Source organism: Oncorhynchus kisutch, linkage group LG7, assembly GCF_002021735.2.
Source record: "Oncorhynchus kisutch isolate 150728-3 linkage group LG7, Okis_V2, whole genome shotgun sequence".
NCBI lineage: Eukaryota > Metazoa > Chordata > Actinopteri > Salmoniformes > Salmonidae > Oncorhynchus > Oncorhynchus kisutch.
In genome coordinates, this window is record NC_034180.2 from 22,383,583 (window position 1) to 22,408,981 (window position 25,399).

The following is a 25,399-nucleotide window of genomic DNA, read 5'->3' on the forward strand; positions in this document are numbered from 1 at the left end:
AGATGGTCCTGGCGCTTGCTGGACTTTCTTGGGCGCCCTGAAGCCTTCTTCACAACAATTGAACCGCTCTCCTTGAAGTTCTTGATGATCCGATAAATGGTTGATTTAGGTGCCATCTTACTGGCAGCCACATCCTTGCCTGTGAAGCCCTTTTTGTGCAAAGCAATGAGGATGGCACGTGTTTCCTTGCAGGTAACCGTGGTTGACAGAGGAAGAACAATGATTCTAAGCACCACCCTCCCTTTGAAGCTTCCAGTCTGTTATTCGAACTCAATCAGCATGACAGAGTGATCTCCAGCCTTGTCCTCGTCAACACTCACACCTGTGTTAACGAGAGAATCACTGACATGATGTCAGCCGTTTTTTTTTGTGGCAGGGCTGAAATGCAGTAGAAATGTTTTTGGGGATTCTGTTTATTTGCATGGCAAAGAGGGACTTTGCAATTAATTGCAATTCATCTGATTTCTCTTCATAACATTCTGGAGTATATGCAAATTGCCATCATACAAACTGAGGCAGCAGACTTAGTGAAAATTAATATTTGTCATTCTCAAAACTTTTGGCCACGACTGTACATTGTGCTAAAATGGTCTCTACTGGTGCAGCGGTCTAAGGAATGGCATCTCGGTACTAGATGTGTCCCTACAGACCCTGGTTTGAACACGGGCTGTATAACAACCGGCCATGATCGGGAGTACAATAGGGCGGCGCGCAATTGGTGCAGCGTCGTCCGGGTTAGAGGGGGGGGGGGGGGGGGGGGGGTTGTTGGCTGGGGTAGATTGCCTAAGTATTACTTTTTGGCCTATAAGAGATGGTGCCGGTGGGCAGCAAGTGAATGAAAGCTGTAGTACAGAATGTCAAAGCAGTGCACTACATAGACCCAGAATGAGAGAACTCCTTTATGCACAGAGGCTTGCTTATTCTGTGGATCTGGAATGGGCAGCCCAAGTTTTCTGGTGCTAGGGTCCTGGTAATTTATTTTCAGTTGAGGAAGGTTCCGCATCGGCAAGCCGCACACATAAGCTCTGGTCCCGCGTGTTATTTTTTTTATGCTGGGAAAGAATGAAGAAAAGCACAGCGTTTAATGTAAACCAATCCATTCGACTCTTAGCAAGCATACTCTTTTATTTTATTATTCAATTATTGCTAGTCATATTATTTGGACTTGATTTGTATTATTTATTATCTTCAGTTTATCTGTAGGACACATTCTCACAATTTTTCTAATTTAACTCTAAATAATTTGTCATTGTTTTCTGAAAGTGTGATCATATCGGATAAACACAAAGTATGACCACCTCCACTTTTCTCATTTTGACCCGCAAACACGTGTTAATGGATCCTCTTCACATTATTTCGTCTGACAAGGGCCTCTGCATCTCAACCTGTATTACTAGATTGACGACAACCTCACAGAGGTCCTGTCTATGAAGGAGGAGCTCCAGCAAGCTGTCATTAACAAGAAATATAACTTAACATCAGGTGTATGTATGGAAGTGAACTGTAACAGAATACTCTCCATGAGTTATGACATTATACTGTACTAACAGATTTACCTAACTTTAATGTTTCATTTTACTGCATTTATTAATGTTTCTATTTAATATTTCAATTGAGTTTGTTTCCTTAAATCGATTCGATTTTGTTGCCATCCTAGCTTTGTGCGAGTGTACAGTAAAAAGACCACTTCACATCAGATTGTCACAACCTTATTTTTGTGTACTACCTGCAGTAACCTAATATACCCTGCAACTCATTACATATTCTCCCATTAAATATAAATACAATTTGCCTTTGTTTCTGTAGGTTCAATAGGTGTTACACGAACAGATTTCTCACTAGGCGGCGGTCATGCACATTGACATTCCTCAGGACACTGACCGTTTTGTCCAGAGGCTTATTCACTACGATAATTCTGTTGCAAAACGTTTTTCTAACGGAAGCAAACGGGGACATAACTCAATTTGTCCAATGGAAACTCGTTTTCGTTATACGTTTTCCGTTTGGAGTAAAGGATTTATGTTGCAATTCAACCGACGTAATGAATGATGTAGTAGGAGGCTAGAAAAACAACGTGTAAATCACCATAGACGGAGTCCACGTCAACTTATCTGAAGAAGTGTGGTCGGTTACTTAATGAGGGGAAAGAGAACAACATATACTTTGTTTATCATCCCGGACAGGAATTTACTGGTATTTCGGTCTTGGTGAATTGTATCAGCGCGCCTGGGTGAATTGTTCCCTATAAATCTCAAAGTAGTGACTTTCTAGTGCGGAAACCTACTTTGGAGTCACTGCCCGAAGGGACATGTAGCTCAGGGCTTCGACTGTTCAAAACTTCGGAATTCGTAGATTTGTGAATAAGAGGCTCAAACTGTGAACCAGATGTTGAAAAGATGACCATTTATCTTTGGATCATACTCTTGGCACAAAGTAGTAGAGCAATCCATGGTAAGTTTGAGTAATTATCACTTGACTGCACGACTACTTCTCAGAAATGTCTAATTAGGTTATACTTTTGATTAGTTTATTGAACTCCGTTTCGCGTATGTTTGTCAACAACGATCGATGTTATTTCAGTGGTCGATAGTCCAAAACAAGGAACCAAGTCCACCGCTTAGGTTTTCTGCACACACTTGAGTGCTAGTGTAGGGGTTTCTCTCTCCAACTGTTACAGTATGACTTGTAACAACGTTTTGTAAATAGGGCACAATAACAAGGGAAGAGTCTGATCATAGCCAGGGATCGGCACATATTTATTCCTAAGATTAGGTCTTTTGTTTATTCCCCATCCAGACCTGGGTCCAAAACATTCGGACAAATACTCAAGTATTCGAGATGTTTATTTGATTTTCGGCTTTGCTGTTTTGGGACTATTATATTGGCTCCAAATATTTAAAAGGGAACTATTTTTACATGGGCCTAGCAGGGGTCATCAACTAGATTCAGTCGCGGTGTCGATTTGTTTTCTGGAGTGGGTGGTCGACATAATTACAAATATTTTGTAGACCGCAAAAAGAGCAAACGGATATAATGTTTGACTAAAACATAATCATTTCAAACCTTGCTTACATTTGTATAAGATCACGTGTCTATCTATTATGAGTGGGAATACTTGGTAACAGATTACTTAAATTAAAATCACTTGGAGCTGATTTCCTGGTGTTTTTACAGTCTTTATTGCCCCCCCCCTCCCCAATTGTTAAAAAAAAATGTGTGTATATATATTTTTTTAACATGGGGGGGGGGGGCAAATTAATCCACCTGGGGGCCAAATGCCGGCCGCCAGTTAGGGAGCCCTGGCCTACAGTATGCATTTGACCCAAGTCTTTTCCATAGGCCTGTCTAGGCTATTTGACCCAAGTCTTTTCCATAGGCCTGTCTAGGCTATTTGACCCAAGTATTTCCCCACCCCCACTCCACTTTTAAATGAATATGGTAGTGAAATCAGTGGTCTGGACATTCAATATAATGATAACGTTCACTCTGCTTGTAGAATTTAAGGTAGTGCTTCACATGTATTGCTCCAAATTGTATAGGGTTGCACAAAAACAGTCAGCGGGAAGCCAGAAATGAAATACAATTCCATTTCAACTCACTGTGCAGGTGGGCAGAACGCTTGGTCATTGATGGGGGGAATTTGAGACAAAATATCTAAAAGATCATATAATTCAACAGACTTTCCAAACATGGGACTGATGTAGACCAACTTCCTCTCTGTTTACCTCTTGTCAAAATAAAAGTCATGCACGTGTGCCATTTGTGGACACAAATTGAATAACTTGTGGGGACTTTTATTTTGTGGGGGACTTTAAAGCAAAGGCTTCTATTTTTTTTTTGTCAAGCAGATGGAAAAGGGGTTTAGAAAATATCTACCAGATAGTCTTAAAATGCATTAGAAATATATCAAAACACATTAATGTTGAGGTAAAAGACCGCTGCCAACTACTATCTACACTTGGGCCTGTATTTACTTTAGGATAACATATCTGGCTTCTGTACATTTAAGAAACATTGCGCTCTGTCTTGTAATTCCTTTACCAAAAACCCACATATCTGTAAGATATTGTATCATTTCTCTCACTGAGGAGGAGGGTGGATAATGAAAGTTCACAGAAGTAACAAGTAAAGTTAGATATACCAACAGTGAAGAGGTGATTACGGGCTACTGGCCTTCTAGTCAGAGTTGCAAAGAAAAAGCCATATCTCAGACTGGCCAATAAAAATAAAAGATTAAGATGGGCAAATAACACAGAAGGCCAGCATCCCGGAGTCGCCTCTTCACTGTTGACGCTGCCATTTGAGGACTTGTGAGGCGTCGGTTTCTCAAACTAGACACTCTAATGTACTTGTCCTCTTGCTCAGTTGTGCACCGGGCCTCCCACTCCTCTTTCTATTCTGGTTAGGGCCAGTTTGCACTGTTCTGTGAAGGGAGTAGTACACAACGTTGTACGAGATCTTCAGTTTCTTGGCAATTTCTCACATGGAATAGCCTTCATTCCTCAGAACAAGAAAGACTGACGAGTTTCAGAAGCAAGGTATTTGTTTCTAGCCATTTTGAGCCTGTAATCAAACCCACAAATGCTGACGCTCCAGATACTCAACTAGCCCTAATGAAGGACAGTTTTATTGCGTCTTTAATTAGAACAACAGTTTTCAGCTGTACTAACATAAGTGCAAAAGCTTTTTCTATTGATCAATTAGCCTTTTAAAATGATACACTTGTTGTGCTCTCCTTTTTTTTTTTTTAAGTGTTCCACTCCTCTAGCCAGCACCTCTCCTAAATAGTTGTGTGTTTCTTTCACCTCTAACTTGGATAGCTAACACAACGTGCCATTGGAACACAGGAGTGATGGTTGCTGATAATGGGCCTCTGTACGCCTATGTAGATATTCCATAAAAAATCAGCCGTTTCCAGCTACAATAGTCATTAAAAACATTATCAATGTCTACACTGTATTTCTGATCAATTTGGTGTTATTTTAATGGACAAAACATGTGATTTTCTTTCAAAAACCAGGACATTTATAAGTGACCCCAAACTTTTGAACGGTGGTGTACATGTTTTTGATGTTTGTTCTTTTGTTATAGAACTGAAAAGATTTGAGTCTTGGTTTATCTCCATTTTGGATGGGTAGCTTTTGTGTTGTTCAGTGTGTGCCAATTTTCCCAGAAGTGTTTCGATTCTTAAATTACACTTAGCTGATTTATTTATTTCGATTTTAGTAGCCAATTGTCATACTTGAGTAAAAGTAAAGATGCCTTTTAATAGAAAATTACTCAAGTAAAAGTGAGTCACCCAATAAAATACTACTTGAGTATAAGTCAAAGTATTTGGTTTTAAATATACTTAAGTATCAAAAGTAAATGTAATTGCTGAAATATAGTTAAGTATTAAAAGTATAAATAATTTTTAATTCCTTATTAAGCAAACTGGACCTTTTTTATTTTGTATCTGTGGATAGCCAGGGGCACTCTCCAACACACTAATTTACAAACAAAGCATGTGTTTAGTGAGTCCGCCAGATCAGAGGCAGAAGGGATGACCAGGGTTGTTCTCTTGACAAGTGTGTGAATTAGACAATCCCCAGTAGGCCGTCATTGTAAATAAGAATGTGTACTTAACTGACTTGCCTAGTTAAATAAAGGTTACAAAAAATTCAAAATGTAACAAGTACTTTTGGGTGTCAGGGGAAAATGTATGGAGTAAAAAGTACATTATTTTCTTTAGGAATGTAGTGAAGTAAAAGTAGTCAAAATAATACAGATACCCCAAAATACGACTTAAGTAGTACTTTCAAGTATTTTTACTGAAATACTTTACACCACTGTTTTTTCTTAGTGTATTTCTTTATTGTTTTTGTGTTTCACCAAAGTGAAGCCGTAGGCCCAGGTTTTCTGTGTTTTTGGTTGGATCTGTTTCTCAATTTGTTTCTTAGGGTTTTTCATTCTTCATCAAACCATTTGGTCATTGTTCATTTTCTTAGGTTGTCTGCTTGACATTTTTAGATTTGATAGGGAAGCTGAAAGGTCAAATATATAGTTCAGACTTTCTACTAACAAGTTTACACTTTCGCTATTGCAGTAAAACATTTGTCTAGGAAGTTGTCTAAAAGGGATTGGATTTGTTGTTGCCCAATAGTTTTTTTTGGTAGGTTTCTACACTACTTTCATTCTATCTATAGCGTTTCTTAATACGACGTCTATGTTTCACAAGTTTGGACAGCACAGTACAAAAAACTTTAGTATAGTTCAGTAGAGTAAATAAAGTAGATTATAGTCCTGTACAGTAGAGAAGAATAGAGTGGTTGTACAGTACACAGTAGAGCACACTACGGTATACTATAGTGTACTGTACTGAACTCTACTGTGCTGTACATGTGAAACATTAACATCCTATGATTGGTTCAGATTTGGTCTGGACCAACCAAATTTGGTCTTGTTTGATGGCGGAGCTCATTAAAATAATATCCAGTGTATAGAATAATTCCCAAATATGCAAAAGAGGATATTGCATATTTCTACCTTTTTGTGTACGTATTTATGATACATCACCATGAAGAAAATGAAATTCATATCCATAATTATGCATCTCTGTGTAGTAAAGATCAGGGACCCATGATGAAATTCTATTACGGCAAATCTGTTACCGGATGTAAATCCACGTCACTTACTGTAGTTCAATAACCAAAATATATTTTTATAACTCAAGCTTTCATGCCATACCTGACTCTCTCCATTATTTTTGCAGACATCTTTGAGTTGTAAGTCAGAGCAGATATTTAAGAGTTTTTGGAAAATGTGGTTACATAAAGAAAATAGATTTTACAGAAATTCTGTGACAACTTTTACATCTGCACAGTTCTTCCAGTGAATGTGGTTTTGTGACATGTTGAGTTGTGTGGTTTCTTAAACTTTGAAATCAATGGTTTTTGTTTGGCATACATTTTAAGTGAAAAGTCAGCCGCGGCAATTGTTACCATGTAATTGCCCTTTACCATTTTGTCGGCTACCTTTTTCAGGGGAATCCAGTTAGCTTTCCTGTAACGCTCACTACTGCTTGTGTGTTGGAATCTGCCTTAGATCCCATCCATGATCCTTTCTTCCACACCACGCCATTTTAAAGTAGTGAAGGAACCCTAGTGAAGAAGAATCAACCACAATGAGCTTAGGCTAATAATCAGTGACTCATTGAACTCTGGTGTGTCCTGACCTGTGACTTCTAGGACTCCTGTTCACCAAGAACCCCACCAACCTCACAGTAACCCAGGGCAACACGGCTCGCCTGGGTTGTTGCGTCGAGGGCCTGAGTGAGCCGGAGATCGTGTGGATGAAGGATGGGGAGAAGCTGTACAGCACAGACCAGATGTACATCCCCATCGAGCAACACCACTGGGAGACCTTCCACAGGTCAGCGCTTTGGTTCAGTCTCCTACTTTATTGTGAGAACATAATGTTGAACTTTTATCTTGTTATCTGTCACTCTGGCTCTTGTGGGAAGAGCAAGGAGTGGTGAGTGATGCTTCAGTTTAGATTTCTAATCATTGTTTAGGCAGATGGGTATAGATAGTTCTACCAGATGGAGTAGAGTACCTAAGCACAGAGAGAGATTAGATTTCACACTGCTGTAATCAGTGCATTTCACCAGAAATCATTTGGAGGCTGTTTTTGTGAAGCGTCATCATTATCACAAGGAAACGAACCTTTCCTTGGAGTGTTGCAAAGCACTGAGCTCACCATCACCAGATCAGCTTCACAGGAGACTAGTAGATATCCAGTTAGTTGAAAAGTCAGAGAAAGTGCTTCTAAGTTTAATCATAAAGCTTGTCAAATAACATTAATTGTAGCTTAAAGCATTGTCTTTTTTTATCCTTCAAAAGTCTTTGCTCTTGTGTGAATTCAGTAACGTTGTCAGTCTGCCTTAAATCCAGTATTTAAGGCAGACTGACAACGTTACTGAATTTACACGAGCAGACTTTATCTGACTCAAATCAAATTGTATTAGTCACATGCGCCGAATACAACAGTGAAATGCTTACTTACAAGCCCCTAATCAACAATGCATTTAAAAAAAATACGGATAAGAAATAAAAGTAACAAAATATTAAAGGGCAGCAGTAAAATAATAAGTGAGGCTATATACAGGGGCTACCGGTACAGAGTCGATGTGCAGGGGCACCGGTTAATTGAGGTAATATGTTACATGTAGGTAAAGTTATTAAGGTGACTGCATAGATGATAACAACAGAGGGTAGCAGTGGTGTTAAAGGGGGGGGGGGGGAATGCAAATAGTCAAATGGGTAGCCATTTGATTAGGTGTTCAGGAGTCTTATGGCTTGGGGGTAGAAGCTGTTTAGAAGCGTTTTGGACCTAGACTTGGCGCTCCGGTAAACGCTTGCCATGCAGCAGCAGAAAGAGTCTATGACTAGGGTGGGTGGAGTTTTTGACATATTTTTTGGGCCTTCCTCTGACACCACCTGGTATAGAGGTCCTGGATGGCAGGAAGCTTTGCCCCAGTGATGTACTGGGCCAGTTACCGTACCAGGCAGTGACGCAACCAGTCAGGATGCTCTCAATGGTGCAGCTGTAGAACCTTTTGAGGTTCTGAGGACCTGTTGGTTCCACTTTTCTGGGCTCTGTTGTTTACTTAACAAATAAGGAACACTCAAAATGTCTCCTATGTCAAAACCTGCATGTGCAGCTAAAATAAGTTATTCTCAACACAAGGTTTCTGAGAACCTGTCTCAGTAGTATGCAAATCTGCCCTTGTTGCAGAGAAAAACAGACGCTGTCGCTCTCTCTCGCTATCACCCTCCGTCCCTTATCTCACCTTTTCTCACAGACACAGGGCTGCGGGTTTTGGCAGAGAGCTAGACACAGACAGAGGCCTCAATATTCAGCTATACAGTGAGCATAAGTATAATGGCACGTAAGCAAATTAATAACAACATAATCAATGGTGGGGGTCTTTAGAAGACCCCCAAAATCAACTTTAACCCTTCAGACCCATGCCAAATCTTTTCTGTCTCCTGAGGGGGAATAGGTTTTGCCGTGCCCTCTTCACAACTGTCTTGGTGTGCTTGGACCAGGTTAGTTTGTTGGTGATGTGGACGCCAAGGACCTTGAAGCTCTCAACCCGCTCCACTGCAGCCCCGTCGATGAGAATGGGGGCGTGCTCGGTCCTCTTTTTCCTGTAGTCCACAATCATCTCCTTTGTCTTGGTTACGTTGAGGGATAGGTTGTTATTCTGGCACCACACGGCCAGGTCTCTGACCTCCTCCCTATAGGCTGTCTCATCGTTGTCGGTGATCAGGCCTACCACTGTTGTGTCATTGGCAAACTTAATGATGGTGTTGGAGTCGTGCCTGGCCGTGCCGTCATGAGTGAGGGACTACAGGAGGGGACTGAGCACACATCCCTCTGAGGGGCACCTGTGTTGAGGATCAGCATGGAGGTTGTGTTGTTACCTACTCTTACCACCAAGAGGCTCAACATCAGACTATTTTAAATCTTTCAAAATACTTAGTGTTTGCTTTGGCCTGCCTGAAATGCCATATAGGTGGGTTTTGCACTTCTGGGAATTTCTATTCGGTCAAATTGCAATGGGTAAGCTTAATCAAGCTAATTATTTCAGATAGTTTTTTAACGCAGGTCTGCTAAATATGGCAGAGTAGAACTTACAGGTTTTCAGCAGGTTTTGGGTGGTGTTGGGGGAGGTTTAATAATCGGCTTGGGGAGTCTTTATCCCTGTCAGAAAGAGAAAAGAAACTGTAAATAACATGACTGGAGTGGAGAAAGCAAGGGGTCTACCCTTACCGTAAACCAGACCCCGAAGAGGTGATTGTAATGCAGTCAGCTGCATCTGTCTGTGAGTTACGTAAAGCTGGAGGCAGACTGCTGGACCTGCTGGTAAAGTGAACTTGCATCGCCATTGGTAGCCGTTTCTGTTCATCTCATGCACTGAAGCTCGAAGGTCTTCAGTTTGATCTCTCTAAAGTCTGAAACATTTTCCCTGTTTCCTGCTCATCACACAGACACGAATGTCCTAGATACCAGGGACATTCACCCGTATGCTGTGTCTAGTCTAAAGAACTAGAATGATGTGATAGATATAAATGTAGAATGATTTCTATCATATTTCTATGGTCTAGTGACTTGTCCTTCAATGGTTGGAGTGGTGAGTTTGGTGATGATTGGTGTCAGAAGTGGGCAGGGTTGGGGAGTAACAGATTACAAAAAAAACGGTAACTGTAATCCCTTACATTACCATCAAAAATATTTTAATCCAATTAAAGATACTTTTGTAAAACTAGATGATTACTTTTAAATTCAGAAAGGATGTTTGTGGAAAAAAATATTTGACGCTTCTGATTTCTCAATGACATTCAAATCTGCATTGAAAAAAGGCGCAAATGTAAGTTTGTTCCACCTGAGCGAGTCTGACCAGAAGTCAGAGACCACTATGATGACACACCAAATGTGTTCGATGGATCGTGGGAAAAGAGCAGGAATAGGCTTTTGTAGGCTACAGGCCAAGCTATGTCTTCAAATGGTGCGACTGCCTTCGGCATTCTAAGATCATCCAACTTGAATAAACGCTTGGGGGTAAGGATGACAGCAGGGGTGTAGTTTAAGGCGATACGGATATCACTTATTATGATGTCTACATAGCGCATTGATGTGAATCACACTGCTACTCTCTCATTTAGCTATGTGCGCCTTACGGATTGTGGTTGTTGTGGATGGCTGTTCACACATCTAAATGTGTATTTGAACCCAATAATGGTTGAATTCAAGAAGTTTAAACTGCCTACCAATCATTATTTTTTGAATCCAGTGGACAGCCAGTGACATGCGCTCATGCAACAGCTGCATAGTGCAGATCACAGCCTATGGAATAAAAATGGCTTTTATTGCTCAACAAATTCACACTGATTATTATATATATTTTTTCAATGCATAGGCCTAATGGACACATGCTCACACTCGCACACTTTTGATAGACTTAAATGGGCAATCTGTTGTTGCAACATTCATTTTTGGATTTATAAATTATATATCCTTTTGATTCTTGAAGAATATAACTTAGAAATGCCTCATGAGCTTAGTTCAACTGTCACACTGCATGAGAACCCAAAATATAAGCTTGTTTTACTCCAACGTTTGTAAACATTGTAAATGTAAACAAACACTGTATAGCCTCATAACATGGTTAAAACAGTCATGTGTCTTAATCTGAGAGGGGTTACATTTCTCCAGGCCCAACCCTCAGTTTTTTTACCAAAACAGAGGCGGGGCGTCTGTTTTGTTATGTTTTCCTCTGTGGATTTGCCCTTTAAACATCTGCATATTATCAAGATATTATAGTGTCCCCAACAAAAAGGTAAACAATAGGCCTATAGCAAATGCAAATAGCACTTTTCAGTCGTGCTCAAAGCATGCCATTCCAGTTAGCATTTGTTTTTTAAGCCCAATCAGTCCTCCATGACAACAAAATCATAAACAACAGAGTAGGGCAGGCTAATAAGTCCTTAGTTTTGGGGTTAAGCTCAGATAAAGCAATTTGGCTAATCTATACCTCCATAAGTCCTATTCTTGAAGATCAAGGGGTATACCATTTATTGGAATGACTGGAATTGTAATAGACCTTGGTTGTTTTAATGTAAAGATATCATTTAATTGTATTATATGTAGTAGAAAGCGATGGGTTAGAAGAAGCCTACATAACCAACCCATAAATAAAATAAATAAAGTAAAATTGAATATCCATATTTGGCCAGCTATGTAAACCTTTTAACATTGAACGACATGTATTGCAGGATAAATCTGTAACATACGTTTTTGTCTTCTAATGCCTCTTAATAAGGGGAAAGTAATCGAAAAGTAACTGAATGTAATCAGATTACAATTGGACAGGTAACTGTACTGAATTACGTTTAGAAAGTAATGTACCAAACCTATGAGTGATTATGACCTGTCAATGCTCACAGTGATTTCCTGAGTGACTCCTAACACAAATGCACATTGTACTCCTGCCCCAAGCTAGTTCATTGATCCAATTAGTTAGCTTCCTACTCCATCTCTCAACATATCCTCAAGGGGTTATTTATCTTTGTTTTATTCTCCTTTTTCGTCTCCTACCCAATTTATGTGATGGGCTTTTACCTAAATGTGGCCTAGAGGCGGCGAGACCCATTATCATTTTGAAATGTGCATTATTTAGCATCTCATGTAAAGTACTAGGGGAATCACTGAGTGTCTATCTGTCCGGGTGGTTTCAGTGTGAAGTCTGTCCAGCAACAGGATGCAGGGAAGTACTGGTGTGAGGTAGAGTTCCATGGCTTGACCATCTCCTCTGAGCCCGCCTGGATAACAGTCGAGGGTAAATCAATCAATACATTTAGCCCTCTGTCTGTATGCCTGTGTCTTGGTAAATCCATTTGAATTCGATACATTTTTGACAACATCCCTTTTGATTTAAACAAAACGTTCCATACATGTTTGCCTATGGAAGAAGTGGTCAGAAAGTGACTCTTGTTCGGCACCTGAACGAATTCAGGAGATAAAGGTGCTCAAAGTTTAGCCATTTTCATACCATGAGACATCCAAGTCTTCATCACTGGAAAACATAAACGGTTGAATTTGATATCATTTAAAAGCTTCAAACTGGGCTGTGAAACTATTTTCCTTTAAGTTTGTTTGACCTTTTAACGGTTATTAGTAAAAATTCTGATTTTAGTCATTTTTTTCTTCATATTTGCAGATGTTGTAGCTTACACCCTACTTTACATCTGAGGTGTTTGTTGTGCCCGACATCGGTTGAGACAACAAGCTCTTGAATACAGGGTGGGTGACCATTTTAATCCTAGAAATAGAATTAATAGAATGGACCTATCCCTGCAATTTATCTGGTACAACATTGAATTTTTTACTACCTCAAAGATGGCCGCTGGTCTACCCACCGTCTGTCAACTTAAATGGTCATGTGTATTCGATCTATATTTCTATGATTTTTGCTGGGTTTCCTATGGAGGGTTGACATAATTTAATTCCCATTCAAGTCAACATTCTCTGATGTGTGGACCTCCAACCGTCTTTGTGGTACCATTTTGAAAGTTGACATTTAAATGTACTAAAATGGGAATAGAATTTATCAGCCAAAACATGACAACAACCCTGTATTGGACCAATGGCGGGCACAACCCAAACACATCAGATTATGTCAATTAGGGTCAGCCTAATCTACAACATATGCAAATGCACTTTATTTTTTTTTTGTTGTTGTTGATAATTGACCATTTTTAAGCACCTTCTATCTCTTGAATGTTTTGGCATTCTGGGCCCAAAAAGTCACTTTCTGAGCACTTCCACAATGGGCAAATATGTATGGAAGGTTTCGCTCAAATCAACAGGGGTGCTGTCAAAAAGTAATTGAATTCAAATGGATTTACCCCCCTCCCTCTCACTCTCCCCATCAATCTCCAGGTGTCCCCAACTTTATACTTGAGCCCCAAGATGTAGCCACGTTCCCTGGGGTGCCCTTTAACCTGACGTGTGCTGCTGTGGGCCCCCCGGACCCTGTGGAGGTGCTCTGGTGGCTGGGGGGAGTACAGAAGGGTGATGCCACCTCCTCACCATCTGTACTCCGTGTTAACGGTAAGTCTCTACCGGGCTGTTTCTCTTTAGTCTTTCCCTCAAATCCGTGCATCCGGTCTCCTCGCCTTCTTCTCAAAACACATTGGAGGAGAAGATCTGAGATGCCTTCCCTCAGACACTCAAATCAAATTTTATTGGTCACATACACATGATTAGCAGATGTTATTGCGAGTGCAGCGAAATGCTTATGCCTCTAGATCCGACAGTGCAGCAGTATCTAACAGGTAATATTTAACAATTCCACAACAAAACCTAATGCACACAATCTAGTAAAGGAATGGGATGAGAATATATAAAATACATGGATGAGCAGTGACAACGCAGCTTAGATACAATAGATGGTAAAGGGTAGATAGTGAAGGATACAGTGTATATACATTTGAGATGAGTAATGCAAGATATGGGAACATTAAAGTGGCATTATTAAAGTGACTAGTGTTCCATTTATTAAAGTGGCCAATGATTTCAAGTCTGTATGTAGGCAGCAGCCTTTCTGTGCTAGTGATGGCTGTTTAACAGTCTGGCCTTGAGATAGAAGCTGTATTTTTCAGTCTCACGGTCCCAGCTTTGCACCTGTACATGGAAGTGGGGTGAACAGGTAGTGGCTCGGCTGGTTATTGTCCTTGATTTTTTTTGTTTGCCTTCCTGTGTCATCGGGGTTTGTAGGTGTCCTGGAGGGCAGCTATTTTGCCCCCGGTGATGCATTGTGCAGACCGCACCACCCTCTGGAGAGACCTGTGGTTGTGGGCGGTGAAGTTGCCGTACCAGGCGGTGATACAGCCCGACAGGATGCTCTCAATTGTGCACCTGTAGAAGTTAGTGAGGGTTTTTGGTGACAAGCCACATTTCTTCAGCCTCCGGAGGTTCAAGAGGTGCTGTTGCGCCTTCTTCACAACACTGTCTGTGTGCGTGGACCATTTCAGTTTTGTCGGGGTTGTGTACAACGAGGAACTTAAAACATTCCACCTTCTCCACTGCTGTTCCTGATTTCAGGAACTGATGAAAGACGATTGAGAAATATCCTCTATTGATTTAACAAGTCAGAAAATGACATATGAATCATATGTCTGATCAGACTGTTAGTGCTGTTAGTTCAATAAGGTGGACCGCCATCCGTCTGTTGTAAGAGCAACTCAGACATTAGTCATACTTTGCAAGGAAGGGATCATGGTTTTATGGCTTTCAAGCTGCTCTTAGAGATTTGTGCGTGAGTTGGAAATAGAACTGTTTTAATGGTAGAACGAAGCCAAAGGTTATTCTCAGTGGGTGGAACGCTAATGAAGGGCTTTCTTGCGCTTTCCTCTGAGGGTTTACACTCCGATGTTATGTCTATGCTATGCTGATGTCTACGAGTAAATACACAGTGTTTTTTTTGTCTATGGGCACAGCACTGTATGACGTGTTTCCTTGTTGGCTATAGATAAGGAAACCTGTAATGATTCCCCTTATCAGAAAGAACAAATGTTATGACTTGAGAGTGGAAATGCGCTGTAATTGGTTGAGAACGCGTACAAGTGTAAATGTTTGATACGTGTAGACACCAGCCAGTGGATTGTTCATTGGAAGTCTGATTCATTCCCTTCTCGTGATATGTAAGCCTTTCGCCTTAGTGGCTCTCCTCCTTCATTTCCTGCTTATGTTTAGCTGGTTTAGTTCCTCTGTCCTATTTAACTGGCCCCAGGGCTCTGGTCAAAAGTAGTGCACTAAATAGGGAAGAGGGTGCCATTTGGGATGGGTACAAAGACTTTGCTGCTGAGTTCTAACTCTGAGTCAGGAATGAAGTAGCCAGATACTCCACTTAACAGGTTAACAGGAATGAAGTAGCCAGATACTCCACTTAACAGCTGATGTTTTCCTATCTGGCTACCAGAGACGGATGTTTCCTTGGAATGTGAGAGTAACCAGATGCGTTTCAGTCCAGCTGATGGTTCCCTGTTATGACCCTGGCATGTTTTTCTGTCAGTCAGTGGATGACTAACCAGGTAGTGGCCCTTATTGCCTGATATTGTTCACTGTACTGTACAGTACACACACACACTAACAATTGATTCTCATTCAAAATTCTATTTCCCTTACCCTTAACCTCACCTTTACCCAACTTGTAAACCTAAGCCTAAAATAACATTTTCCTTGTGGGGACCGGCGAAATGTCCCCACTTATCCAAATTGTCCTTGTTTTACTATCCTTGTGAGGACTTCTGGTCCCTGCTAGGATATAAAAATGCACACACACACACACACAACACAAGCCTTCCTGTAACTGTGTTTGTCATGAAGGATTAGCTCAAGGAAAGTGATACAAGGCTTAACAATGTCGGTCTAGGTTAGGAGTTATTCCTTGTGCACTCCTTGTGTTTCAGTGCTGTAGTTTCAGTAGCTGGTTTGTGCAAATTGGTGGTTTCGAAACCCTTAGATCCTTATCCAAGTTAGGCGTGAATAAAATACAGGTTTTTTCAGTGCACAAGATGTCTGGAGATGTGGCAATTTCACTACCGGTTGCCGCTGAGGTTGTGGAAATCCAGATGATACATTCATATATATATATATATATATATATATTAGTAACCCACTGTGGTATGCATTTTATACTGTTCCCAGTGTGAAAATGACTCATTTACATGGGAGAAACAAACTGTTGGTCAGGCATAGTAGCAGGGGACTGGTTTAATTCACTCTTTTGGCATCGACTGAACCCTCACCTTTTTAAAGGGCTCTGGTTTGCGTACCTCACTTAACATGTCTCCCACCTCTGTTCCCTTTCCCTGTAGGTGTGAATAACAGCATCAAGTTCTACTGCGAAGCCAAGAATGCCAGAGGTATCTCAGTATCGCGAACAGGCACTGTGCACATTAAAGGTGACTAATTCATGAATATTCAGTGTTGTCATGTGTGACCAAGGCATTTGCTTTTCAAATTGAATATGCTGCCTGATGAAGACCGGCTAATCAATGCACATCGCAGTACGCTGCTGTTACTTAGCTCTTCTTGTCTGCTCCTCGTCCAGCTCCTGTGCAGAGTTGGATGTTAGTAAATCTAAATCCCTGTCTTTTTCTTTGACTGCAGTCCTCCCAGCAGCCCCTAAAGGTGTGCAGGTGGTCCACATGGTGGACAACAATGTCACGCTGGCCTGGAGCCCAGGCTTCACTGGACACTCTGACCTGTCGGCCTGCACCATCCAGGTAAAGAATTGTATTATATTCTAATACTCCAGTCCCACAGATAAAAAGGAACTAAACCGGCACAACTGAGATGGCTGGCCAGTGCTGTGGATTTGGCTAAATTCCTTAATCAAATAACCCTGTGACTGAATTCCTAAATGTGGATGTTCAATAAAGCAGTCATGGAATATGCCAGCAAACTGACACACTCAGTCAGCAGTTAAATATATTTACGCATTTTTAAGAGATGTGGTTGTTGAAAGTCGTCTGTCAGTGCAATTTAGGATGGGAGTGACAACCATCAAAATTGATATTCATGCCTTGGATCAATGCTTAGTCAAGATTGAGAAAATGAAAATAATTCTTTATTTTTTGGGGGGCAGCGTCTTGAGTATTATTATTTTTCGTTCTTTGAATGAAAGAATTTGCTGACGAAAACACGAGAATTTCACCTCAAAAGATGGATGACATATCATGCATTTTTTTCCCACACGCTCTGACATTTTTCCTTGAACTTTCACAATTATGGAATGTTTTCCTTCCTTCCTTCCTCTTGCAGATGTCTAAGAACTCTGGGAGGAAGGTGGAACTTCTGGACCAGCGTGTAAAGGTTCCACCATTCCAACAGATCCTCAGTGGGCTGAGCTGCTACTCCAACTACAGTGTTAGAGTGTGCTGTGACAATGAGGTTGGGACCTCCCTATTCTCTGGCTGGCTAGACTTTCAGACACCAGAAGCAGGTGGGCATCCAGCCAATAGAATACATAATGACATATCAGCTCTTTTGTTCATCAACAGTTTTTTTGTCATTGGGTGCGCCCCAAATGTCTCCCTATTCCCCATTGCACTATTTATGGGCCCCCGGTCAAAAGTAGTGCACTACTTAGGGAATAGGGTGCCATTTAGTATACACACATGGTCAACCAACTACTTCACCAGCTGGACATCAAAAGCACATGATGATTCATGCAACAATATGGCAAGTGGCAACCTTAACACAATGGGAATATAATGTAATGCTTCATGTTTGTTGGCCCTCTGTGCCTCAGCCGACTTTTCAAAGTTGTTACACTGTCAAAGTACTAGAACATGAACTAAATCCTTTAACTTTTAGTCTAATTTGATAGGTTTTAAATAAGGTTTGTTGTTGAGATAAGGGGTACATACATGCAGCAAAGTTTAGGATGTGGTCATGGGAGGGAGTCTGATGAGCGGAGCAGTGCAGTTGGGGTTTCTGGGGGTGACCTTGATGGTAAACTGGCAGTGCTGGACACAGGCCAGTTGATTCCAGTACTGTTGGTACAATGAACCATTGTGCATGCCCTCAATCCAAATCAATGTGTTGCAGTGCTGAACTAAGGCCTGTTGCCTCAGTGTCCCCACATGCTGGTCAGGAATACCACTACAGGGAGACCATGGGCTCTCACTCTTAGAGATCAACCAATTTTTAGTGAGTGCTGTTAGGTCAAAGATACTAATTGATTAGTGATTTCCCTCTCCTTGCAAATCTCTCCTGAGTTTTAGAGCAGATGGTGTTTTAAATAATGAACTGCTTGATGGCAGTAGCACAAGTTTACAGTGACCGCATTGACATACAGTACCAGTCAAAAGTTTGGACACACCTACTCATTCAAGGGTTTTTCTTTATTTATACAATTTTCTACATTGTAGAATAATAGTGAAGAAATAAACTATGAAATAACATCTATGGAATCATCTAGTAAGAAAAAAAGTGTTAAACAAATCAATATATTTTAGGTTCTTCAAAGTAGCCACACTTTGCCTTGATGACAGCTTTGCACACTCTTGGCATTCTGTCAACCAGCTTCACCTGGAATGCTTTTACAACAGTCTTGAAGGATTTCCCACATATGCAGAGCACTTGGCTGTTTTTCCTTCACTCTGCGGTCCAACTCATCCCAAACCATCTAATTTGGGTTGAGGTCGGGTGATTGTGGAGGCCAGATCATCTGATGCAGCACACCACTCTCCTTCTTGGTCAAATAGCCCTTACACAGCCTGGAGGTGTGTTGGGTCATTGTCCTGTTGAAAAACAAATGATAGTCCCACTAAGCGCAAATCAGGTGGGATGGCGTATCGCTGCAGAATGCTGTGGTAGACATGCTGGTTAAGTCTGCCTTAAATTCTAAATAAATCACAGACCATGTCACCAGCAAAGCACCATCACACCACCTCCTCCATGCTTCACGGCGGGAACCACACATGCAAGATCATCTGTTCACCAACTATGCGTCTCACAAAGACACGGCAGTTGGGACCAAAAATCTCACATTTGGACTCATCAGACCAAAGGACAGATTTCCACCGGTCTATTGTCCATTGCTCGTGTTTCTTGGCCCAAGTAAGTCTCTTCTTCATATTGGTGTCCTTGAGTAGTGGTTTCTTTGCAGCAATTCAACCATGAAGGCCGGATTCACGGTCTCCTCTGAACAGTTAATGTTGATGTGTCTGTTTCATGAACTGAAGCGTTTATTTGAGCTGCAATCTGAAGTAGTTAACTCGGGGTCTTCCTTTCCTGTGGCGGTCCTCATGAGAGCCAGTTTCATCATAGCGCCTGATGGTTTTTGCGATGCGCTTGAAGAAACTTTAAAAGTTCTTAATTTTACACATTGACTGACCTTCATGTTTTAAAGTAATGATGGACTGTTTCTCTTTGTTTATTTGTGCTGTTCTTGCCATAATATGGACTTGGTCTTTTACCAAATAGGGCTATCTTCTGTATACCACCCCTACCTTGTCAAAACACAACTGATTGGCTCAAACGCATTAAGAAGGAAAGATTTCACAGATTAACTTTTAGCAAGGCACACCTGTTAATTGAAATGCATTCCAGGTGACTTCCTCTTTTTTTTCACCTTTATTTAACCAGGTAGGCAAGTTGAGAACAAGTTCTCATTTACAACTGCGACCTGGCCAAGATAAAGCAAAGCAGTTCGACACATACAACAACACAGAGTTACACAACAACACAGAGTTACACATGGAGTAAAACAAACATACGGTCAATAATACAGTAGAAAAATAAGTCTATATACAATGTGAGCAAGTGAGGTGAGATAAAAAAGTCATGGTGGCGAAGTAAATACAATATAGCAAGTAAAACACTGGAATGGTTGATTTGCAGTGGAAGAATGTGCAAAGTAGAGAGAAATAATGGGGTGCAAAGGAGCTAAATAAATAAAGAAAGTAGGGAAAGAGGTAGTAGTTTGGGCTAAATTATAGATGGGCTATGTACAGGTGCAGTAATCTGTGAGCTGCTCTGACAGCTGGTGCTTAAAGCTTGTGAGGGAGACAAGTGTTTCCAGTTTCAGAGATTTTTGTAGTTCTATCCAGTCATTGGCAGCAGAGAACTGGAAGGAGAGACGGCCAAAGGAAGAATTGGTTTTGGGGGTGACCAGAGAGATATACCTGCTGGAGCGCCTGCTACAGGTGGGTGCTGCTATGGTGATCAGCGAGCTGAGATAAGGGGGGACTTTACCTAGCAGGGTCTTGTAGATGACCTGGAGCCAGTGGGTTTGGTGGTGAGTATGAAGCGAGGGCCAGCCAACGAGAGCTTACAGGTCACTCTGGTGGGTAGTATATGAGGCTTTGTTGACAAAACGGACGGCACTGTGATAGACTGCATCCAATTTATTGATTAGGGTATTGGAGGCTATTTTGTAAATGACATCGCCGAAGTCGAGGATTGGTAGGATGGTCAGTTTTACAAGGGTATGTTTGGCAGCATGAGTGAAGGATGCTTTTTTTGCGAAATAGGAAGCCAATTCTAGATTTAACTTTGGATTGGAGATGTTTGATGTGAGTCTGGAAGGAGAGTTTACAGTCTAACCAGACACCTAGGTATTTGTAGGTGTCCACATATTCTAAGTCAGAACCGTCCAGAGTAGTGATGTTGGACAGGCGGGCAGGTGCAGGCAGCGATCGGTTGAAGAGCATGCATTTAGTTTTACTTGTATTTAAGAGCAATTGGAGGCCACGGAAGGAGAGTTGTATGGCATTGAAGCTCGCCTGGAGGGTTGTTAACACAGGGTTGTTAACACAACTCATGAATCTGGTTGAGAGAATACCAAGAGTGTGCAAAGCTGTCATGAAGGCAAAGGGTGGCTACTTTGAAGAATCTCAAATCTAAAATAGATTTAGTGTTCTTTAACACTTTCTTTGCTTACTACATGATTCCATATGTGTTATTTCACAGTTTTGACGTCTTCACTATTATTCTACAATGTAGAAGAAAAAAAAATTGAATGAGTAGGTGTGTCTAAACTTTTGACTGGTACTGTATACCAAATCTACCTTTTTTTATAATGTTCTTTATGATCAAATTGAAGGTGTTAAATGTAGAGGTTTTCATTGACACTGCGTCCCTGTGTGTTATTCCTCCCCAGTGCCCTCTGCTGCCCCCCGGAACCTGACATTTGACCTAACGGAGCAGCAGCTGTCCATTAACTGGGCGACCTTGGAGGACGATGAGCTGCAGGGGAAACTGATGGCCTACAAAGTCCAGTGGAACCTGGGAGGAGAAGGACAGGTAGGATACAGCCTCATACAAGTGTATGTACACACTGGAGAGACAGTCTCATACACCTGTACATGCTGGAGAAATCTACCACACACCAGACAAGCCAAATGTCTTCAGCCTCCTGAGGTTGAAGAGGCGCTGTTGTCTTCTTCACCACACTGTCTGTGTGGGTGGACCGTTTCTGTTTGTCAGTGACATGTACGCAGAGGAACTTAAAATGTCCACTTTCTCCAGTACTGTCCCATCGATGTAGATAGTCCACGATCATCTCCTTTGTTTTGTTGTTGTTGAGTGAGAGGTTATTTTCTTGGCACCACTTTCCCAGGGCCCTCACCTCCTACCTGTAGGCTGTCTCGTCGTTGTTGGTAATCAAGCCTACTACTACTTGTGTCGTCTGCTAACTTGATGATCGAGTTGGAGGCGTGCGTGGCCACGCAGTTATGGGTGAACAGGGAGTACAGGAGGGGGCTGAGCACACACCCTTGTGGGGCCACCGTGTTAAGGATCAGCATATAGATTTGGTTTCTTACCTTCACCACTTGGGGGCGGCCTGTCAGGTGGTCCGAGACCCAATTGCAGGGCCTTCTCAGTATTCAGCAGTTCCAAAGCATAATGTGTGTTGTGTAAAAAATGTAAAAAGCCTAGCACTCCCTTGCGGTGGAAGCTTTTTAAAAAGGTTTCTTCAACTCAAAGCATGTCTTATGTAGACCATACACACTGACATACTTTGGTTGTTGTGTTCCAGGAGGCTCTGTTCTTTAAAGAGAATGTGGCCCACCTGTCCGGTGGAGGTCGTTTCTTCAACGCCACCTTCCACGTGTCGGCGTGTACAGTGGCTGGTTGTGGGCCCTGGAGCCAGCCTGTACTGGTCATGCCCGCCTCAGGTCAGTGAGCCCCTCTCACTCTCCATTATAAGCCCTGTCACTCTAGTTGTTTTAAAACCTATGTTCCAAATTTGAAGGTGACAGGGTGTTGTGCTGTATGTAAAGCCAGTTTGTAATGTGTGTGTGTGTATTCCACACAGCATTGGCAGCCCAGATGCAGAGAGGCCATATGTGGGTGGGTCTTCTGTTGGGCCTGCTGGTGGCCACCATGGTGGGGCTTCTCTTGACAGTCCTAGTGCACCGCAGAGGGAAGGAGACACAGTTTGGGTATACTACCATTGCTCTCTTACTAGACCAGGCCAAAGCCTTTCAAATAAACATTATTTTCTGTTTTAAATTAATTTGCATGGGCTAAAAGCAGTATTTTAATGAATTGACTGACCTACTGTAAACAGCTGCCAGGTCCCCCCCCCCCCCCCCACTGACTTTATATATATATATATAGGCCTACGGTCTGCAGTATTTACCAGAATCAGAGGCATTGTTTGAATACTTTATGACTGCAACCTACCTTCCTTAAATTTATCACTGAGCTGACATGATTGGATGAGGGAAAGCAAGGTTTCCACTACATTCCTTTCACCAATTACCCCAAGGAAGGAAGGAAGGAAGGATGCATTTTTAGAAGTGTTTGAACAGGAGCAACTTTACTGCAAGGTTACTAAACCAAGGCAAAGCAGGAATAACAGTGCAGTCATAAAGTATTCAAACCAGGCCTCTGATTCTGGTAGATACTGCAGACAGTCGGACTGCCGGCGCCCATACAGTATGTGAATGCAGGACTCTGCTTGTCATTGCAGGTCTGTCTTCAATCCCCCAGGGAATGAGCGCTTGGTGTCCTTCACTGCAGCCAGGTCATTCAACAGGACCTGCCCCGAGCTCCCAGAATCCAGCTGTAAGTAAAGTCAGTCGTGTTTGGCTTGCGGCCTCCACAAATAAAGGTGCCGCCCTCTGTTGACACTCTGTGCTTGTAGTCAGTGGACCTTGGTGGTGAGTAATGAATTAAATCGGTGTCTCCCACCAGTGGACAGTTTGGGTATCAATAACGATCTAAAGGCCAAACTGCAAGACGTCCTGATCCCAGAAAGACTACTGACCCTCGGACACATGTTGGGAAAAGGTTGGTGAGGGCTTCCTTGTGTACCGTTTCTATACAAACTAGCTCACACCCTTAAAAGTGTTGACTGAAAGAAAAAATGTGGTAGATGCTGGCGACTGCAAAGGAAAACATTTACTAACGTCTGGCATGGCCTATAATCATGACCGTGTATGGCTAAATAACAAGGCAGACCTCATGTCTGTGTTGTGATGTCTTGGAATATGTTGAATTGTAACCAAAGTGTTTATTGTCCCAGGATGAATGTGCCAGTGATTTTTAATTTTCTGTGTTTGAGTAGGTGAGTTTGGCTCAGTGCGTGAGGCCTTCCTAAAGATGGAGGACAGTACTGTACAGAAAGTTGCAGTGAAGGTGCTCAAAAGTGAGTGAGCGACTATAGACTACATTTTCACTGCCTTTTTATATGAATGTGTACAGTCGGTGGATATTACATTGAAACAGTTGAAAGTAGGCGTGAAAGTAGATTTCTTCCCATTCTGGAACTTCCTTTGTGTGCACACGCTTGGGCCTAATCATAGAATTACAGAATCCCTATTCATTTCAGAGGTACGCTGTAGGTCTAATAGTAAAAATGTGTTGTTTCACTTTTAAAATGTCTTATCTTAAAAAAAAAAAAAATGTTTTAATGTGGCATAAACACAACCAGTCATGATGTTTTCATCTGATTGTCAAACAACTTTTTAATTATTATTATTATTGTGATAAGAGTCATGTTTTACCGGTAGGCCTATGGCGTGCCCCCACTATTTATTTTGCATAGAACTCCATACCGGCTTACTTTCACCCCTGATGTGAACTAATACGTCCTTGCAAGTCGTGCTAACTTTTTTTTTTCTCCCATCAGCGGATATCAACTCGTCATGTGATATTGAACAGTGCCTGAAGGAGGCTTCTCATATGAAGGACTTCGATCATCCTAATGTCATCCAGCTCATTGGTTAGTAGTGAAGAAAGAAACCCATGACTTAGGCCAACTTTTATTTCAATTAAATTCATGACAACTTTATTTACAAAAGGCATTGCTAGATTACAAATAATAATATATTCTACAAACAGGTACAAGTAGGCTCCTTAGGATCAGAGAAAGAGTTGTAACTGTCATTACAGCAACTCAATGCAGTGAGTTGTTGATTATATTGAATATGTTTTGGTCCTCCAGGAGTGAGTTTGCACAGTCGGCCTCAGCAACGGTTGCCCATCCCCATGGTTATCCTGCCATTCATGAAGCACGGGGACCTTCACACATTTCTGCTCTTGTCCCGCCTTGGAGACGAGCCCTTTGTGAGTGCCCCCTAAACATTTTATACACACTTGTATGCATACTAAAATAGATACATTGAGTGTACAAAACATTAGCAACACATTCCTTAATATTGAGTTGCACCCCCTTTTGCCTTCAGAACAGCCTCAAATTGTCAGGGCATGAGCTCCACAAGGTGTTGAAAGCATCCCTCAGGGATGCTGGCCCATGTTGACTCCAATGCGTCCCACAGCTGTGTCCAGTTGGCTGGATGTCCTTTGCGTGGTGGACCATTCTTGATACACACGGTAAACCGTTGAGCGTGCAGCGTTGCAGTTCTTGTCACACACTCAAACCGGTGGGCCTGACACCTAATACCATACCCCGTTCAAAGGCTCTTAACTTTTGTCTTGCCCATTCACCCTCTGAGTGGCACACATACACAATACATGTCTTAATTGTCTCAAGGCTTAAAAATCCTTCTTTAACCGGTCTCCTCCCCTTCATCTACACTGATTGAAGTGGATTTAACAGGTAACATCAATAAGGGATCATAGCTTTCAGCTGGACAGTCTGTCATGGAAAGAGCCGGTGTTACTAATGTTTTGTACGCTCACCCTATAACACATTTCCGCCCAATGTGTGTCCAGAGGGCTCAAGGTCTTCTACTGTTACATTTGACAGTTTACATACAGAATGTTTTAAATCATTTCTTTATTTCATGTTATGGAACTAGAGGAAAGACCAGGTTGACCTGTGGGCCCAAATTATTATTTATTTTCATAGTAGACTTTTTGTATAGGT

The 25,399-nt window shown here is 41.7% G+C and overlaps 1 protein-coding gene across 1 annotated transcript in view; it reads left to right on the forward strand.

The window, feature by feature from the left end:
• The first annotated feature begins 445 nt into the window (after positions 1-445).
• The window catches only part of LOC109894312 (tyrosine-protein kinase receptor TYRO3-like), a 28,229-nt gene continuing 3,275 nt past the window's right edge, over positions 446-25,399 (forward strand). Inside the window, exons 1-15 of the mRNA XM_020487712.2 lie at positions 446-2,451; positions 7,227-7,410; positions 12,282-12,382; positions 13,486-13,656; positions 16,425-16,511; positions 16,720-16,835; positions 17,374-17,554; positions 21,221-21,363; positions 22,100-22,238; positions 22,379-22,505; positions 23,039-23,133; positions 23,263-23,358; positions 23,636-23,716; positions 24,200-24,292; positions 24,515-24,636. Coding sequence (XP_020343301.1) covers positions 2,397-2,451; positions 7,227-7,410; positions 12,282-12,382; positions 13,486-13,656; positions 16,425-16,511; positions 16,720-16,835; positions 17,374-17,554; positions 21,221-21,363; positions 22,100-22,238; positions 22,379-22,505; positions 23,039-23,133; positions 23,263-23,358; positions 23,636-23,716; positions 24,200-24,292; positions 24,515-24,636 — 1,791 coding nt within the window. The 5' untranslated portion in view covers positions 446-2,396. The remainder of the gene's footprint in view (positions 2,452-7,226; positions 7,411-12,281; positions 12,383-13,485; positions 13,657-16,424; positions 16,512-16,719; positions 16,836-17,373; positions 17,555-21,220; positions 21,364-22,099; positions 22,239-22,378; positions 22,506-23,038; positions 23,134-23,262; positions 23,359-23,635; positions 23,717-24,199; positions 24,293-24,514; positions 24,637-25,399) is intronic.